The 19,574-nt window shown below is 41.4% G+C and overlaps 1 protein-coding gene across 2 annotated transcripts; it reads left to right on the top strand.

The window, feature by feature from the left end:
* The first annotated feature begins 504 nt into the window (after positions 1-504).
* On the top strand, positions 505-18,261 carry LOC113992095. 2 transcript variants are annotated; one of them, XM_027729050.2, is made up of 10 exons: positions 505-585; positions 8,068-8,188; positions 9,614-9,719; positions 10,498-10,572; positions 11,289-11,345; positions 13,461-13,520; positions 14,006-14,067; positions 16,179-16,245; positions 16,529-16,578; positions 18,010-18,261. In XM_027729050.2, exons 2-10 carry the CDS (start codon positions 8,127-8,129, stop codon positions 18,152-18,154), a joined length of 684 nt encoding a protein of 227 aa, XP_027584851.1. In that variant the 5' UTR covers positions 505-585; positions 8,068-8,126; the 3' UTR covers positions 18,155-18,261. The 2 variants fall into 2 exon arrangements, with proteins under 2 accessions (XP_027584851.1, XP_039237545.1); XM_039381611.1 differs by lacking the exon at positions 505-585 and adding an exon at positions 3,903-3,989.
* Positions 18,262-19,574: the final 1,313 nt, after the last annotated feature.

Genomic DNA, 19,574 nt, shown 5'->3' with positions numbered 1-19,574 from the left:
TGAATTCAATATCAGATGAGAAATGTTGCTAGCAACTGGCTGTCAGTTGAATTTCATATCATATATCCAAACCTCTTGAACCTAGTCAGCCAGCCAATGTTCTACCCAACTTACTGTCATCCACCTAAGCCATATCTCACCCATTCAGCTATAAAAATATCACAGAAATAGTATGGACTATACAATAGGTATACAATAGTATGGCTACTACACAGTCAAAGGTGTTGCTAAAGTCAAAGTATACAACATCTACTGCTTCCACCTCATCCACAGAGACTGATAGAACATCACAGAAGGCAATCAGGCTGGTCAGGAAGGATTTACCCTCAGTCAGTCCTTTCTGACTGTTTCAAATTCCCTCATCTTTTACGGCATGTGGGATTGGGCCCCGTGGGATGTGGGCTGTAAGCAGTAAATGGTGTTGGTGAGCACTGGTGAATGTGTAGAGAATGCTGTCCTCAGGCATGGAACCTTACCACCATGTCCACTGTTTGCATCACAAAGACTGCTGAACCATGTCCCAAGACTGGATCCCTACAGGCACAGTCATGTCCATGCTTCTTCCAGAGTAAAACATTCCCTCAGGTAGGCAGTAAAATTTATAGCAGTTAAGCCAACAGCTGTTGCTTATCTATTTGATTTTGGAAGTAATTTTTTTACCATGGCATGATCACATGCCAGTAAATCACACCAGAAACTAGCCTTCAACTGCCTCCTTAATCTTTAAAGGAAAATTGTCTAATTCATACTATCACTTCTAGAGAAAAGCAACAGGACTGTACAAAGTTTCCCGCTAGGTACAGGCCCATGAAGAGAGAGAAAAAAGTTTTAGCAAATATGTAGCCACTACAGCATTTAACTTTTGTGGTATTTTTATTTGGTGTCCAGTTATTTTATCTTCCATGTCAATAGAGTATTACAATGTAGTAGAGTGAGGATTAAGGATAAAGGATAGCAATGGAGCCAAACGGGACAGAGAAAGGGTATGGGGTCAAGTGTGAAGACAACATCACTATCACCAGAAGAACAGACCTGCACCTCCTGACCATCTGTCTGTCTTTCATTCTCTTTTCCTCTCCCTCCCAATCTTATTCTTTCAGATGAGAAATACTTTACTCTTTTTCAGCTCAACAGCAAGCAGCAACATTTGAAGGTCAAAAACACATAAACATGATAAGACATCCTACTAACTCCTAGGTGGCTGTAGGAAGTTGTTGTAATCAGAACATCATGAGAGCTGGGAAGTTGCCACGAGTTATTATGACCTTTCTCTAGCATCCAGAAACTACACATTAATGGACCAGCCCAATACCTGTTCAATGTGCTATGCCACACAACAGGCTGCAAACCCCTTTCAATCTCCTATAATTAATGTCTGTGAAGAAAATGCTAGCAGCACCAAAGTGCTGCTGGACTCAAATGGCCTAAGTCAGTGAGTCTTCGGCCAAATGTTGGTTCCTGCTCTGTGCAGTACAACTCCTCTGTGGGGACTACACCTTCCTCTGGTGAAAATGGGAGTTGTAAACATATGTCCTTGGCGTGTTGTTGAGAGCAGATCTCTTCATTGCTTCTGAGTATCTCTCTGAGCATTGAAGAGGAGGAGAGTGGATAAGACTTTGAGAGACAGAAACAAGAATTGCCTATCGAGACTTTTATCAATCCTGGAATTTTGCGAATGAGGAATACAGGGCAGTCTAGATTGAGGAAGGCTACAAGGAGACTGTGAAGAGTTTAAGTATCAAGATGTTGCCTCAATTTACAAGACAGATGTCTTCAGTAATTTGTACAAATTTTCTCCATGTTCATAGGCCTGACCAGATGTATTCAGTGCACATGGTAGATGCTTCTTTGCATTAACTTTTTTGTATTTTCTTGATTTTTTTCCCTTGGAATCAAAGTTTAGTGATACAGTGATAAATACTCACCTCTGGATCATGTGCAGATTATTTGAACACTGAAAAGATTTTTGAACTTCTTCAGAAAAGCCAATGAATTGTCTTCTTAGAGGAAAAAATGTGAATGATTCCTGTTAGAAAAGAGCTCAGTTGATTTTAGCCAACCTTTACTAGCCCAAAGGGGCATGGATCTGTTTTACAAATATTTCTTGCATCTTTCACAAGACAAAAGAGCAGCATGCAATGGTCGAGAGCAGCTGCTCAAGCCTTGAGTTATCCACCTTGACCATGAATTCTCTGGAGGGTTTATCACAGAAACCATAGAAAGGCTGGAGTTGGAAGGGACCTTAAGGATTAGGAAGTGACCTTTCCCATAGCATGTTTTTTGCTCCAATGTCTTAAGCACAAAATTCATTGCTTCTGCTGTGCACTGTTGTGCAGAGAATGAAATAGAAACCAGCTTTTGCTTCTGCTATTGTGGTGGCCAAGTTTGGGAACAAGTTTGCTCACGGGCAGAGAGAACTGGTTTTGAGGCAACAACAATCTATATTCTGCCGTTTGGGTTTTCCAGTGCAGTTAATCAGTGAAACATGGTCAATGTCTTTGGTCAAGGAAAAGAGGGAAGCAGCTTAGACACACGAAAAGTAGATTAGATACTAGAAGCAGTGAAATCACTCAGAACAAGAGATATATCCTGAAATTTTACAGCATGTCAGCTGCTTTCCTGTGGAAGGGTGTGAGTTACATTGGCAAATCAAACTGGAAATGCAAGGAACTCCAAGGTTTTTTCTGTTGGAGTTATCTTCTGACTACCTCCTCTTCTGGAACAAGCACAGAAGTTTCGGTCTACTGGGAGGGTTCCCAGTTTAAGCACTGGGACATGCCCCTGGGAACTGGGTTGAAAAGATAATCCAAGCAAAGCATAAAAATATCCCTTTTATTCCAGTTCAGATGTTGGTATGTGGTTTTCATGGTTGCCAAATCTAGCCTAAAAAAAAAACCAAAACAAAACAAAAAAACCAACAGGAAAATCAAGTCTTTCCAACCATATGGAAGAGAAGCTGAAGTACTTTAAGCACTGTGACTACTAAAAACAAGATGCAGGCGTCCACTGTCTGAGCATTCAAGGCAGACATCCTTCTCTGAGCAAATGGGCTTGGAAATAGCAGAGAATTTTTTTAAAATATCATTGAATAAACAATGAATTTGAACATTGAAAACTCATGATGGATGCAGAGCAGTGATGAACTCAGATGTTTAGATTTTTTACCCATTCATAGGCAAGAAATCTCTATATAAATGAAATATTAATGACCATTCAGCTGCTCAAATGGGACAGACATCTGTACCACAGACCACTGGAAACCTTTGCCTTTTTCAAGTGAGGCCTTCTGCATCTGGTGACAAAATATTTCTTCTTCCTCCAGAGGATAGGAGAGCTGTTCGGTGAGGGATTGTGAGTAGCAGCCCAGTACTTACACAAAGTACATGGTCTGTAAAGAGCCCGAAATGTTTCAAAGAAAAGATAGAAATAATATGTAAAGGAGCACAAGCAAAAAAAAGGAATTAGAAGTTAAGGCATGAAGTCAGGGAAAAGACCACTGAGACTGCAAAATCAGGTACACAAAAGATAGGGAATGGGGAAATTTGAGCAAAGCAAAACCAACTGTTGCTTGTCTATTTTTTTCTTAGAGCCAAGTTCCTCAGTTTGGGAGATAGCATTTCTAATTTTCTAAGTGCTGAGAGGATGGATGGAGAGGGAGAGTTATGGTATAACAGCTGCCAGCAAGTTGCTAGGGTTGACCAGATCTGCCTGGGTTCCTCAGCCTAAAGACTCTGTCTCCCTTTATTTGCATCAGTCATGCTGTTTTGATGATATTTTTAGGAATGAATGGGATGACCAGGCTGATACTTTTCATTGAGTCAGCTGAACACTAAAGCTAAACATATATCATCTGAGCTATAGCTGCTAAAATTGAAATCGTTGTGGATGTTATTGGCATTCAGTATAAGGAAGCGCTTCGGAAGCGTTTTGTACACTGCTGAGAATCGATCGCTGCCTGACACAACTCACAGTCTGGGGGAGCAGTCAAGGTAATGTTTCTTCAAGGAAATATCTCTTGCTGTTTTAAATTGAGCTAAACCAACATTCTCCTAATTTTCTAGGCCTCTTGTCTCACCTCCTACACCATTACTGCTTCAGTGAGTGACCCTCTGCGCTACCCTGCCTATGGGAAAAGAGACTTAAGGCTTTGCTCCCACTCCCTCTCTAGTCAAAACATGGCTTCTTCCTGGAAAGCTGGATGTCATTCCCATCTCTAGGGCTTCTCAGAAGTGGATGCAAAGCTGAAACTATCTCATCTTAGGCAACTATTGGGTTTTTTCTCCCTATTGTTTTACATGCATGTATTCATGTACCTGTACAACACAGCAGTGTCTTGCTTTAGACAGACTTGTTTCATAGCCCGTAGCTGAACATAGTTGAATACCAGTTTTAGATGTCTGAACTAAAAATAAACACTCCCTGCTAACACATCGCACACCTACACAACTAAAACTGCATACTAATTACCATAACAGCCAGCTTTCTGATTCCCATTTTGCAGTCATGGCCCTGGACTTCCAAAGAAAACTTCAGTGCACTACACTAACCCATCCCTAGAGGCTGATGCGGAGATTCAGAATATATCTAAAATGTAAAGAAGCACCAAAACAAACTACACAATTAATCTAAAACAGCAACAGCAAAATCATTCTTCCATTTAAAATTAAATACAGAAATAACATCAGCTCCAATTGGTCAGACATGGACTGCAGCAATAATTTGGTCCAGGTTATTGAATCTCGTACATTAGCATGCAGCACCGTATCTGGCTTTAGCATCTGTAGTTCCTCAGAGACTGTCTCTGAAAAGTGACAGCCTTGCTGGACTGCTCACCACAGACCTCAGTAACAGCATAAAAAACGAAGATGTGAGCAGGCAGCTTACTGTATGAACCACTTCAACAACAGCTGCATCACAGGTTTTGTCCATCACACAGTTTTTGTTGAAAAAGTTGAAAGTTTTGACATTGTAGTCTTCTCCTATAGAAATATGGTTTAATTGATAACTTCATCAGTTTATTTAGGTCAGGATATCTCTGTGCCTAATCTAATACAGTTGTACAGCATAAGATATGATTTGCTGGTCAGCAAGAGCTCTGAGGTGGTTTGTTTCATGAGCCTGCTTGTAGCCTATGCCCATGTGAGAATATATCTGGCTTCACAAGAATGCATCACTTCTAATCACCACCGTTAGCTTTATGTGCATCACGTTGCAGACAGCATCCTGTCTTTCCTGTTGTTCTCTGCGCGGTTAATCCTTCTGTCACTCAGATTACTTTTTGGTGGGCCTACTGTGATGAATATAAGAAATCTCAGGACTCATGATGTCAAAAAATAGTTATCAGATTCCATTGAGACTGTCTCAAGGGAAGAGAAAAATGCCCTATTTGGCTTTTAATATATAGTCCATTTGCTTGTTAAAGCACTTGACTTGTTGTCACTGAAATGCTGGCACACTGCATTTTCTGGTCGGAAAAATTTAGTAAGGAGCAAGCCAACATATTTTAACTCTCTGCTGTGTTACTACTGAATGTTGACAGCTTTTTCAAGGCCCCATCTAAATCTGTTTCCCCTTTTGAGGAAAGAAAGTCCAGGGCATGTATTTGTTAGCAGGAGCTTGTAACGGAGTAGCTTATTTGACTGGCACGATATAAGGTCCAATTTTACAAGCACGCAATTAACTTTAAGCACTAATTTTCCCATTCAAACTGGTCATTATTTCTTTGCCTAAGTGCTTTGCTGAACTGGGTCCTGAATATGAAGCAGCCCTGTGTTACAAAATTAATTGCATCTCTGCCCCAGCAGCTTAGCTGCTTTGCTGACAGAACCAAACAGGGAAATTATATACTCTCTTTGCAATAAGAATTAACAGTACTGCTGATATGACTAGTACCTGAGAGAATGACCATCAGGAGAAAGGAATTTCAAAGCAACCCTGAAAAATAAGCCAAAATCAACAAGTTTTACACCTTGCTGGGGTGCATTGTCTGTTCAGGTTCTATGAGCTGCCAAAGGATGAGATCCCTGAGAGCAAAATCCTGCAGGCGAGACCAGGGCTGGGAGCCATGGTGGGATTGAGGGGGCAGTGTGAGGAGCAACCTTACCTGTCCCCCTCAACCCACACTGAACACCACTCACCCTTCTGCCACACTGATGGGGAGAAGCACCCCCTCATTGAGGACAACGTGGAAATTAAACCTATCTGCACCAAACAAAAGCCACATCTAGAACAGTGCCATTGCAGGGATGGTGGCAGAGCTTTTTCAGTTGATGGCAAAACTGAGTCTTCTTGGAGAAATACAAAGGCAAGAAGCTGTGTAGTGTGTGTTATTTTACACCACCTCATTGTTTCCGAGGGCCTTGTGGGGTTGGATATGACAGATATATCTGTAACCATGTTTGGAAAAGAATTCTTCTTCCTTGTCAGACATGGTGCATGCCCCTCTGACTGCACCTGTCACTTTTTACTCAGGTTTTTCTTCATTTCCTTCTTATTTTGCTGTGTTGTTTTTTTTTTTTTCCTTGCTTGTGTTCAGAGTTAAGCTTTTTGAAGGATGTTTAAGTAAGTCTTTGTGGTAGAATGTTGTGAAAATGTAGAAAAGACTTCTGGGATTTTTTTTTTGGTCAGTTTTTGCCATGTTTGTCTTCCTCCTATCTTATAAGGGTGACTTTTGGTGAAAGATGGTGCAGAGAAAATGCAAGCATGTCTCAAGGCCCTCTGGCCCTTCATTCCCTTCCCTCCACAGTGCAAATATTTACAGGGTAGTACAGAAGACAAACTTTTGTAAAAATCCAAGGTTGTTTTTCTGCCTGGATGGCAAAATTGAGGAGACTCGAGGTGTATAAAGAAGTTTAAATAATGCAAGGTGTGGGATGTCCTTCCAAGGAACAAAATGTGAATGTTTGGATTACTCTGGATTGCTGGGATTATCCTGCATTTTAGAGATGATATATGAAACCTCACTCTTTGTCCTCATCTTGTTCTCATCTCGTTCAGTAAAAGTTTGGTTTATGTCAGAGGTTTCACACTGCCGGACTGAAATGCCTACATTTGCTCTGCCACTCTGTCTACACCCCCATCTCTTGTCTCTCACCTTGTAAATACACTTGTTCATTTGAATACACTTGTTCATTTGGAGTGAGCTGGGGGATTTTGTTCTATCTCCAGCTGCACAGCCACCAGTCCTGTCCATAGACTCTCACAGGGCTGCAGGCTGCATCCATGTCAGCAGACAAGTTACAGCACTCCGAAGGGCAGCTGTCCAAAATCTGTGTCTCAGTTAATATTTGTCATCCTTGTTGTGAACATCAGAACTTCAACCCCTTTGCTATATAAATAGGGTGGCAAAGCTATCCATGGGAAATACTCTGAAAGCTCCTTTCCTGCAGACTGTTTTGTCCTTGAAAACCTGTGTAAAATTTCAGCAGAACTTTTTTTGCTTGGGATCAAGGAGGGAGGGGGGGGGGAAACAACTGTGTCACAGCCTCACCCAGTACTTCCTTCTGCTGAGCAGAGGCTGAGTGAGCTGCTGCAGCTTCCTCCCTTGCAGCATCCCTGGGGGCACTGGTATGTAGTCCTGTGCCTGTGGTAACCTCCTAGCTAAACCCTGGATCGGGGCTGTTCTTTCTGGATGAGTCCCTTACACCCTGTATGATGACCTCAAGCCTATTTATGCCCAAATGTCCTGTCTAAAAAGGGAAATAGAGATAAATTCAGCAGTTACAGTACTAAAATTAAAATTAGACTTACCATGGTTTAAAAACAAGAAAAAGAGCCAAGGGGTTTTGTGTTTGCGTTTAGCAGTTTTATGGCAGTCTCTGCTATGAAACAGGTTGTATTGCTGTGTTAGACCTTGATATAAGTTTTCTACCAGCCTGTCTCAAAATCTGAAAAAATCTGGTATTACAAACATATAACAGACAACCCACTGTGAGGTCTGTCAGACACAAAGAATTGGGGAGAGCAAATTATATAATCCACCTGAGCATCTCATTCCAGCTCTGCAGGAGATGGGGCATGACACAGTGTTTTGTGTGAAACAGATTTTTCTGTGCAATGTTTTTGTAGGAAGATATTGCTTTCAGATGTGACCTCATCTACAGAGTGCAAAGACGGATCTCAGCAAGATGGGTTCCGAACTTCTTGATGAAAATAAGCAGCCCGTGAGTGAAAACCAGCATGTTGAAAGGTGAGTGCCGCTTGAGCAAGTTCCCTCTTTACTGTGTCTTCTAGAACAAGCAGAAAGCAAGCTACACTAAATTGTGAAGAGCTGTCAACTCCCTTGAGGGCAGAAAGGCCCTGCAGAGAGACCGCGACAAATTAGAAAGATGGGCAATCACCAACTGTATGAAATTTAACAAGGGCAAGTGCCACATTCTGCACCTTGGACAGGGCAACCCAGGTGGTGTGTATAGACTGGGGAATGAGAGGCTGGAAAGCAGTGCTGGGGAAAAGGACTTGGGGGTCCTGGTAGATGACAAGTTGAATATGAGTCAGCAGTGCTCTGGCAGCCAGGAGGGCCAACCATGTCCTGGGGGGCATCAGGCAAAGCATTGTCAGCCAGTCGAGGCAGGGGATTGTCCTGCTCTTCTCTGCACTGGTGCAGCCTCACCCTGAATTTGTGTACAGTTTTGGGTGCCACAATATAAGAAAGATATTAAGCTGTTAGAGAGTGTCCAAAGGAGGGCAACAAAGATGGTGAAGGATCTGGAGAGGAAGCCATATGAAGAGCAGCTGAGGGCACTTGGTCTGTTCAGCTTGGAGAAGAGGAGACTGAGGGGAGACCTCATTACAGTCTTCAGCATCCTTACAAGGGGTAGCAGAGGGGCAAGTACTAATCTCTTCACTCTCGTGACCAGGGACAGGAGTTGAGGAAGTGGCATGAAGCTGAGTCAGGGGATGTTTAGGTTGGATATCAGGAGAAGGATTTTCACCTAGAGGGTGGTTGGGCACTGGAACAGGCTCCCCATGGAAGTGGTCACAGCACTAAGCTTGTTCAAGAAGCATTTGGACAATGCTTTCAGGCACATGGTGTGATTCCTGAGGTGTCCTGCACAGGGCCAGGAGCTGGATTCGATGATCTTGTTGGGTTCCTTCCAACTCATCATATTCTATGATTTTATGATTCTATGGGAAAATGTTTAGAGTATTTACCATAATAAGGTTGCAAGCTGGACAGTTTTGGTGCCACATGGGTCTGAGCAGAAGTACAGGCACTTCCCAGACTACTCAAAACTCACCATTTTGTCAACTTCCTTTTTCTTGTTAGGCTAAAATAAACATGAGATAAGGTTGTTCCCTATATATCTTGTTGCACCTACTTCTTGGCAAAGTCAGACAATGAAAAAGTACAGAAAAATGCAAATGCAATAAAATATTTTGGAAAGTTTGTCAAAACCATTCATTGGCCAAAAATGGGATTAACTTGGTGTTACATAAAAAATCTTGATTTGGTTATTTTATGATCATCTTATGTAACAAGAAAAAGCATGCATGGGGGGAGGAAAGAAATGCAAAAGATATTGTGAAATTTGAATTTCTGTTTTAAATCTATTGCTTCTGCCTTGCCTATTTTCACATAACCAGAATGGTGGATGACACTCTGATTCTGTAGTTTTCAGATATCACCTGTGCTCTCTGCGACTGAGATGGGACAGAAAGATGTTGAAGGCTTCACTTCTACAACGGGCCAGAAAGAACCAGAGTGTAAGACGGAGGAGGTAGGATGTGGACTTCTAATGGGTCTTCTGAGGTCAAAGACCACCCCAACCGTGTTGTACTGCCTGTAGCTGATTCATGGTGAGAACGTGGGCAAGTAACTTGTACTCCCTTGGTCTCACTGCAGTCAGAAGAATTTTTCTGGGTGATTCAAAATGGCTTTTGCCCTCTGTTTCATGTGCTTTTGGGCAGAGAAGGGGATGGAGCATGCATACAATCACACACAAAAATATTTACCAGCAGCATCATGCATACAATCACACACAAAAATATTTACCAACAGCATCATGTCAAAAGAAAACTTGTGAGGCCAGGCAATATTCTAATTTAACTAATTGCAAAACAGAAATTTATGTACATTACGTACTTTTCAAATATTATGAATGTCCTACCAATTAAAGACAACTGCAAAATAACACCAAATATGTTTTAAATTATTTAAGGACTTACCTTGAAAACAGCCTTCATCTTTCCAGTGTTCATAAGTTCTTAATGTTTCAGGCATACTTTGAAAATAATGTCCTCGATGGGAAGCAGAAATAAAATGACTGTTCCTGAAAAGACATCTTTAGAAACTTCTACCTTCTTATTGTCTGTTGACTTCATGACTAGGCCTCATAGGGAAACTTTCTGCCATCTTGAACCAAAGCACACAGCTCTGAAGAATCAAGAACCCTTTATAAAAAGAATAGAGGAAAAACTGTATTCTCCACTGCATTTTTTCTTCTTAATAACATTTATTTTGATTTTTCATGACATACATTTGATTTTAATTTTCAGGCTGCTCTATTCCATGAATATAAACTTCTCAAGCGTCAACAGGTTCCATGTCCAGAGGACATAAATAACTTGAAGGCAAGTGGTCAAATAATAGCATATCCTGGTTCTAATGATTCGATAAAATCTGTAGTATACACACTTTACACATTTTTACTTGATGCCCAGAAATGTCCAGATACCTCTGTTTCTCAAGGATTGATTAACTTGAGCAAGAGCATCTTTTCTGGGGAAGAACGCAGTTGGACAACACACTGGCTGATAATAAAGTCAGAAATAACCTGTGGTAAACAGGATCCTCAATCAGGGATAGCATTTGGTACACTAGGTATATTACATGCTTAAGGGGAAATCCAGTTCCTTATTTAAAAGCTTTGCAGTTTAGACACAAGAACAAGAAGACATGAGATCAGAGTTGCTGCCACTTGTAAATACAAGCAAGAGGACATTTTTCCTATTCAGCTGACCCTTCCACTAATTTCTACATGTAACTGCAGTACGGAATGGATTGGAAGCTGAATTCACGAACGCACACATACACACACAGTTCCTCCACCTTATTTGTAAAACAACCTCAAATAACTGGCAAAGGAAGGATTTACTGGTTGGGGGTTTTTTTGAAAGGAATAAAACCAAACAGCATAATTAACATTAAGAATCCCTATAGATAGGTATTGAGATACGCAAAACTTACAGCAAGACTTGTATTTGGTCTCCCATCTCACTAAACCTGTGACCACCTCGCATCTCACTCTGTCCACCCTCGCCCACTACTAACCCTTTTTCTGTCACAGGCATGTTTGCAGGAGTCATTGAGAAGGTTAGAGGAAAAGACAAAGGACTTTATAAAGGTATGAACATGGTCTTGTGAAGACAGAAATAAGCATGATACGTGACAAAAGAGTTTGAAAGTTGATGACAAGATTATTAAAAATATATTGTAAGTTTGGACTTGCCCCAGAGCAATGAAGACCCTGTCAGGGCAGCTCTGCGATGTGCAACTCTGTCCAGACACAGGTGCAGCAAAGATTTTGCTGTTTGTCACTGGCATGACAAAACTCCCCTATCATTGCTGTCTCTGAGTGTAAGGATTTCTTGAGAGCAGACTTTTGGATGAGTCACAGTAGCTTCAAGTTTATGGCTTACTGAGTCTTTGAGGTCTCTTCTAATGCCGCTCAAGGTGAATCCCAAATTGTTTGGTCCCAAGGCATGCAGTTATCCACAAAGAAATATGCATGATCCACCTTTATTTCACATATATCAGCTGGTGACTGACCAATTTTCCACTGTACATTTTCCTAATCTGCTATTTTGTGGACATAACAATGGCTTAAAACCAACAGGCTTTCTTCTCATGTTTTACCACAGGAACAAATACAAGCATGAGGGTAGCTGGCACCTTGGTTTGTCCCTCCAGTGGAAGGTGCCTTGGGTTTCTAAACACACAGCTGCAATTTAAATTAGCCTTCTAGAATTAAAATCTTTCATATTCCATCAACTATCATAAGATTTTAAAAAAGCGTAGCACTAAACAAAATAGACTGTTCTGACTTACAAATTAATATAATTTTCCTGCCTCCCCCCTGGCCTTGACAGGCTTATCATTTCTTTTTGTTCACTACGAATAAAGGAGAGATTTTTTCCAACAAAACAATTAAATGCAAGCACTTATAACAAAGTCTACAGCAAGGTTTTTAAATTATGCATATGTCTGTGATTTCATGCAAAGTTATAGAAAAGTAAAACTTTTATACAGAAGAGGCCTCCATAAACCAGGCCCTCTTGATTTATGAGTCAGCAGAGTCATGGGATCACAGAGTAATTCAGATAGGAAGGGACTGTGGGGGAATCTTTGGTCTGACCTCCCACTCAAAGCTCAGAGCAGGGTGCTCAGGGCTATATGCAGCCAAGCTGTAAAAACTCCAAGAAAAGAGCCTTTCCATCCTCCTGGACACCTGCACAGCCATCCTGTGGCCTTACCATCAGGTACCAGGGGAAGTGTGGTAGCCACATGTGGTCTAACAAGTACTAAGCAGAGGAAGAGAGCTCTTTCCACAACCTACAGACTGTGCTTCTGCCAATAGGGGTGGGAGGCTGCTGGTCTCCATTGCTGCCAGGCACACTGGGAGCTCCCGCTCATCTTCTGTCCCACCACCCCCAGGCTTTTCCTGCACTCCCCAACTCCTGAGGATGCTTTATTGCTCAGGGCATTCTGCGTCCCACAAGTTACTGAGTGTTCCACCCCTTGTTTGTGGTGGTAGAAGAGTCAGGACTCTTGGCTGATGTATGACATCTTGTCCAAGTCCATGACTACACATGCATTTGGACAACACTCTCAGGCATGTGGTGTGAATCTTTGTGAATATTGGGACTGTCCTCTGCAGGGCCAGGAATTTGACTCGATGATCCTTGCGGGTCTCTTTCAACTCAGAACATTCTATGATTCTGCTACTGATCCCCAGTGAGCTGCCTGTCACACCAATCTGACATGTAATGCAGGTGCTGCAGAGCACTAGTTCCTGCTGATAATGAAAAAATGCCTCCCCAGTGGTCACAAGCAGCTTGCTTGTGTAGATCCTCTGGGTCTGATAAAATGGTTACAACCACCCTCAAAGCGTTTATCTCAGCGTGGATACCATCTTCAGCTTCTGTCTTCTATCCCACTGCCTATTCTTACCAAACAGATAGGAATTTTATTTCAGTAAGATTTTCCTTCACTGCTGATACCAGCCACAACTTCTGGGGCTAGAAAGACTGTCAAACACATAGTGTGATCACATAATCCCCACTTCCAATAAATGTTTGATGGATAGGAAGTGCTGGTTTGTAGCTTTTTATAAGCTCTTTTTACAGATGACTACTCTTCTTACAAGAGTAGTCTCCTTACACTGAAAATTTAATCAATGTTAATTTTAATATAAAAACTTTCCCATTGACAAGTCATATTTGATTTTATTGGTTTTTAGGCAAAAAGCAAAATATTGGAAGGAAGAGAATTAGTCATATCCCAGGACAAAGTCTTAGAGGTATGGCATTCTATTGCATATCACATTACATGTTCTTTCTCTGTTCAGACAATCGCTATTCTAGAAAAAGTTTTACAAAGGTGTCAAACAGAGAAACAATAGAGTAAAATATAATATAGGTAAGAGTGTGGGGAGTAGGCCTGCCATGCGTCTCAAAAATACAAAAATAATGCAACACTGAGAAGTTTTCAGTTAGAAGTTTTGCAGACCACAGTCTGCAAACCAGCAAGAGCGGCTTTAAAACAAGTAACCTTGTATTATTGGGAACATAAGTCATCCAGAAAGTTACTGCAATATAAAACTAATACCAGGAGGGCAGATTCCTGTAGATTTCTATCAGAGCCAATTTGGGAGAGCAGAATATAATATCTGCAAGGGCAACACTGATGCTGATCTCATGCTAATAAGCTCTGACTTGACTTTTATTGCACATCAGACTGATGGACTAATACTAAGATTGTTTGCTCTTCTTTTGAACTTTTAAGGGCATGCAGATAAAAATAAAGCACTTACACAAGCAACTCAAGCACCATGAACTAATTGGGTCGTAAGTATTAGCAATGTCCTCTATCCTGGGTTCCTTTTTTTTATGGTATCCAGAATGTTTCCACATCAGCCATACGTGAAGCACATGCTTCATGATTGTAAATTAATATAGTTTATGCAGCACCAAACAAGCACCTCATATTTATGTAGAACAGCTTCTTTTTCTGTCATATAATCACCCAACCACAGAAATGCAAATGAAATTTAGACTTGGAATGTCTCATCTCATTCTTAACAGATTCCGGAGTAGCTTATCTTTTACTCAGTAGACCAGAATTGTAAGGCATTTCCTGGATATTAATTTCAATACTCTTTCTTAATAACCTATATCAGGTTCGTAGTATTATTTTGCAGAATAACAAGCAGAAGCAGCACCTTGAACAGCAGCAGCATAGCCTGCAGCTACACACTTATTTTTACAAGCAAGTGTTCCCTTTTCATGGCCAGAGTCCAAGTGACACTGAAAACATGCTCCCCCCTCAACTCACTACTGTACTGTAGTTTCCTTTAAGCAACGAGGTTACATAGGATCTCTGAATTTCAAAACACATCTAAGTACTAAGCCCAGCACTGGGCTTCTCACTCTTACTCTCCTGTTTCTCAATTGCATAGCAATGCAGATATCCTCCAACTTCAGTACACACGAGGGGTTAAGTATTCCTTCTTGCAATCACTTCCAAATTAAGCCTCAAGTATGATGTGCCAGCAAAAGTATGAGCCCCTTTTAAAAGCTCCTCTTTCAGTCCTCTGAAGTGTTTTGAGATTCAGTTTTGTGCTCTGTGTTCTGCAGAAGGGAGCTGTGTAACGACATTATGTATGCACTGCATGAACTGTAAGAACTCAGGATGAAATATAATCTAAAGTTTAAAGCAGCAAGTATTTTGGAGGATATCTGCTGCTTGCAATAGTACAGCTATCCGCACACCTGAAGGGCACTACAGATCTATTTTAGTTACTGTAGTGCTTCCATCAGGCAATGTCATCATAGAAGACAATAGCTTGCCACCACGGTAGCACGTTTGATGGGAGAAACTGGGTAATACTAATGGTCTCCTTCAATAAAACAATCTAAATAGCATTCGCTCTAGGCTGTTGGCATGCTTGCTTACTACTGTGTGGCTACTTGAGAATTGCCTAGTTTTGTCTGTTATTAAGACTGGATGAACCCATGAATTCAGTTGTTACATGCGATAATTCCTATGAAAGTGCATCAAGTAAAAGGGGTTGTCAATCTAGGTGTGTGTAAATACACGAGAAGGTACAGTATACCACCAGAAGTTTGAGGCTTTCTCTAGATGGTTGTATAATGTGCAGCAGGGGGTTGTATAGCATAGCAGCACTGAAATGGTCATGACGGAATTTCAAAGGAATTGCAGACTCAGATAGAAGCCTTGGGAGCAGGAAGCAGGTAAAGAGGGGGGAGATAAAAAAGAATACACAAGATAAAAAGCATGTGCTTTATTGGAGAAGGCAGTTTGAACAGCCTGACAACACAAACTGGCAAAATTCTGATTTTAGCCTATTGAGACAGTGAAGTGATATCAGTGCTTGGACTGGAAATTCATTGTGTGCCTCTCCTTATCCCTGCTGTCGCTCCTGAAGGGTGACTCCATCCTAAGAATCCTTATTGGTTCTCCAGTTCCTAGGTGGTTGCTGGAGACAGACACTTTTTGGAAGCTGACTGTCTGCAGACATCCCCAGACATCATGTTCTTGATGCCTAGTCAAAGCAAAGTAAATAGAAGTTCAAAACAAAACAAAGCTACACGTATTTTTAGAAAGAAGAAACCCAAACATGTTCAGGCTAGAAAGGTCAAATTTAAGATGCAGGGAAATGGGATGGAGGGAGAAATTATATATTTTTTACAAAGTTCCCAAATGAACTTTTTACGAAGTTCCCAAATGAACTTTGCCATCAATCTAGTCTTTACTCCTTATGCTGTTATTGAGTGATACTTTTCAATGCAATTGTCTATGTAATGGGAAGCAGTAAGAAACTCTTCTCCACTACCAAGGCATCTGTTAGGTTGCAGCACCTCCTCATGCTGTCTTCATTAATGTGCAATGAGCTGTGTTAGTTGCAATCTCTGTTGGTGTTTCTTTTTCTCCACAGCCAAGAAAGAAAGGAGGTCGATGACTGCCCAAGCTCTCTCGTTCAGAAGATAGCCATGGTGAAACTGGTAAAAAAGAACTGCACTGGTCTCCTTACACCTGCACCTGAAGAGCCTCCTCCATCTCTCTTTGTTTCAAGTTGGAAATCTTGTTTCATCAAATGCGACTCCTTTTTGAGTTTTTCAGCCCCAGTGGTTCCTTATATCACTAAGTTCCTATGTCTCAGGCTCACCACTTCCTCTTATTCGGTTTTCTTAGTGTGCAAGCCATTTTAAATTCTTCAATGTTTTTTGTCCTAGAAGTCAGAAAACTTCATTTCAAAATCATTCGTGTCTCTTTTTCCTTCTCTAGACCCAGAAATCAATGACCGACTACCTAAAAATATTCCGTTTCTATCTTGGGTAGGTAAAATATTCTCATTACATGTACACTTGCTTAGTTACACCTTGAGCACCATGGAGATAAGATTATTCTGACTAGTGCTGGAACATCATAGGAGAAACAGTGTAAGGAGAGAGGAGAAATGTGCTGCAAGTGTAGAGCTCTGTGTATGCAAACTTAGTGGTGCAGCAGGTTGAAGTAATCTAAGTGCAAACTCTGTTCTGGCCCTTGGGTACGTTTCCTTAGGAATCTGCTCACCTGTCACCTCTGAAAAAGCATCATTTAAGTGCATACTGGCAAATGTCTCCTTCCCTCTTCCTGAGGAAGAAAGGGAGAAAGGCCTAGAGTGTCAGCACTTGGTTCTCTCCCCCTGAGTGCTCCATTATCAGCCCTCCATCAAACCACTTCTCTGCATACTCCCCTCATCAGATGGATACTGAGGGGTTATTGGTGGGCTTTCCCCTGCCTGGACCAAAGTAATGTGGACTTCATAACTGCTGGGGCAGGTGATGCCACTTCTCTATTTTCTTAGTCTTGGCTGAGGGTAGTTTGAAGAAAAGAAGACATTTATGAATGAATTCTTCAGTAAGTCACTTTGTGATCAGGGTACAGCTGCTTTTGAAGGTATTTATAGATTATTTGGTGAAGGTTGTTGGTGTGAGAGTCACCAACTACAGCTCATTTTCTTTGTCACTTTCCACGATCATTAGCAGGACTGTCTCCCAAGACAGTCCTGTGATAGTCTTATAGCACCTTTGTAAAAGGAAAGCAACCTTCAGTTTGCTTCTGTGAGGTAGGAAACTTTCAGATGGATCTTGCAGACAGTTGTCCAGAAAACAGATCAATTGGTTTTGTCCCTCCTGAGGAGAGATAAGTATTTTTTACTGTTACACAACCAAGAACAATTAACAAGTGCTTATGGCTCTTTTAATTTGGGAAGCTTCATTTTCATTTAAATTCATTCATTTTCATGTCAGGAAGCTGCTCCTGCTAACACAGAGTATTCACCTGTGGGAATAATCTTCCAAAAGGAGCAGGTAAAAGCACTGCAGGGTTTGTCTGCACAAAACAAGGGAGAACTGGTATAGACCAAGAGCACGGCAGGACTCACAATGAACCCTACACACTCCCTACCTCACTTCAGACAGATTTCTTCCCTACGGGCTTCAATTGCCCGACTGTAAAATGATGATAGTGTGCATTTTCTCTGCTCTGCGTTCTCAGTATGTGTTCACAGCACAAAAACTTTGGTGACAAGAGCCATTGTTAAGTGTTAAACACTTGCCAGGAACAGACTCTGTGGTAATATTGCCAGCAACATAAAGGAAGGATTCTGAGTTGACCAGGGCAATGAAATACAAGACTATATGCTCTGATAGTTTTTAATATTAATAGAACTTTTTTACAGTGTCTGTATTTTTTTTTTTGTGCATTTGTCCCTCTTGTTGCAGAAAATGTGTGTGGCTGCTTGTCAGACACCTGCTGCACTGTGGCTGCTCATGCTTAACACTTCTATTGGTTTATAAACACCTACCTGATGCTATCTGGACATATCAGCTACTGGACAGTATCTGCCATCAGCCGTGGACACACTAACCCTAGAAGATTTTGAAGACTCCAGACTGGATTTCTGTAGGGTTACTGTATTGCTTCTGGGAAGATCTGCACTTTAAAATAAAGCATTCATGAATGCTAAAAGCATATGATGATTTCTGTCTTTCCTCTGCAAACTGCATTAACTCCTTAGAGGAAGAAACTAAAGCCCATGTATCTCAGTAAGAGGGAGTATGCTTAAGTGCATTCAGTTGTTTGCTGTCAGAGGTGTGTCTGAGAAGCAAAAATTGCTTCAATGTCCACATTCTGATCTATTCTCGAAATCCCTGAATGTCCTGTCCCCATCACCACAGACATGAGTTTGGGAAATCTGTAATTAAATCTAAATAGGACCTTCTGTTAATGCAAATTGAAATGACCTCATTATCAGCAGGGCAGTGATAAATGATAGGAGCTGAATCTTTATTTTAAAGAATGCCTCCTGGCAGATTCAAGGCCAGTCAGGTCTGTGGATTAGCCTGTCAGTCGACCACCTTGCTGCCTAATGACAGAAGTCCTGGAAATGGCCTCTCATACACACAGAGCAGCAACAGTATTGCACATACACAGCAAAGCCTTCATGAAGAATATGGTGTTTCCCATTTTACTCACAGCATAGGAACTACCTACAGTGTCAAGCCCTCATGTACCTTGGAAAAACCTGTTGTGCACAGAGCACATGTCTGACCGAGTGTAGATTTCAAATGTCCTGCATAGGCAGACATCATTAATACGTCTTCTATGTACTTCACTGAGCAGTCAAGACTTTCCCATCCACTGTAGCATACAGGAAACCTTGATCAAGCTCTCACTGGTCCCACAAAACAGCTCTTTGTGGATGCTTAAGAAGGCTTCACTGCAACCTGCCTTCTGGGCTTGGTTGTCCTGAGAGCCCTCCATGTCCTAATTTTCTACCCTCTAGGAGGGCATTGTACTCCCTCCATCCTTGAATAATTTTTGGAAGTAGACTGTCTTTGATCACAGTGGAAAACACACTACCTTCACAATGTCTTACCCAAGGGTTAAGGGACATGCAGACTTGCAGACTGCTTGTTCTAGTTGCAAATTTCTGTGCCTCATCTATGAAAGGAGACCAGGGTGGTCTCCATACAAAGTCTATGGCTACTTCCGTGATTCTGTGCTTGAAAAGGTGCTTCATCAAGTATCATTTGGTATCTGTGATTCCAAGTCTTGCTGAAAGCATGTTTTTTCCTGAGTCTTCCACTTTCACCAGCCATCATCTGCATGAGAATACTGGGAAAGAGTTCTGCCTGGTTATCCTTACCAAGTAGTGCAGCAATGAATTAGAGCTGTTGAAGAACAAAATAACCCAGAAAATAATTTTAACTTCCTTCTCATGTTATTTCCTGCTCCAGATATTTTTGCTCTTTTTCACAGACTAGGAAGAGCATGAAAACCACTC

This window comes from Pipra filicauda, unplaced genomic scaffold (genome assembly GCF_003945595.2).
Source record: "Pipra filicauda isolate LSUMZ 115617 unplaced genomic scaffold, ASM394559v2 scaffold233_size1220752_pilon, whole genome shotgun sequence".
NCBI lineage: Eukaryota > Metazoa > Chordata > Aves > Passeriformes > Pipridae > Pipra > Pipra filicauda.
The sequence above is the reverse complement of the archived record's forward strand: the minus strand, read 5'-3'. Positions and strand labels throughout refer to the sequence as shown.

Bases quoted from the DNA above. Each gene is read 5' to 3' on its own strand.
- LOC113992095 (XM_027729050.2), top strand. From the start codon at position 8,127: ATGGGTTCCGAACTTCTTGATGAAAATAAGCAGCCCGTGAGTGAAAAC. The intron at 8,189-9,613 runs GTGAGTGCCGCT...CTGATTCTGTAG, and splicing joins GAAAACCAGCATGTTGAAAG to TTTTCAGATATCACCTGTGC. The intron at 9,720-10,497 runs GTAGGATGTGGA...TTTAATTTTCAG, and splicing joins CAGAGTGTAAGACGGAGGAG to GCTGCTCTATTCCATGAATA.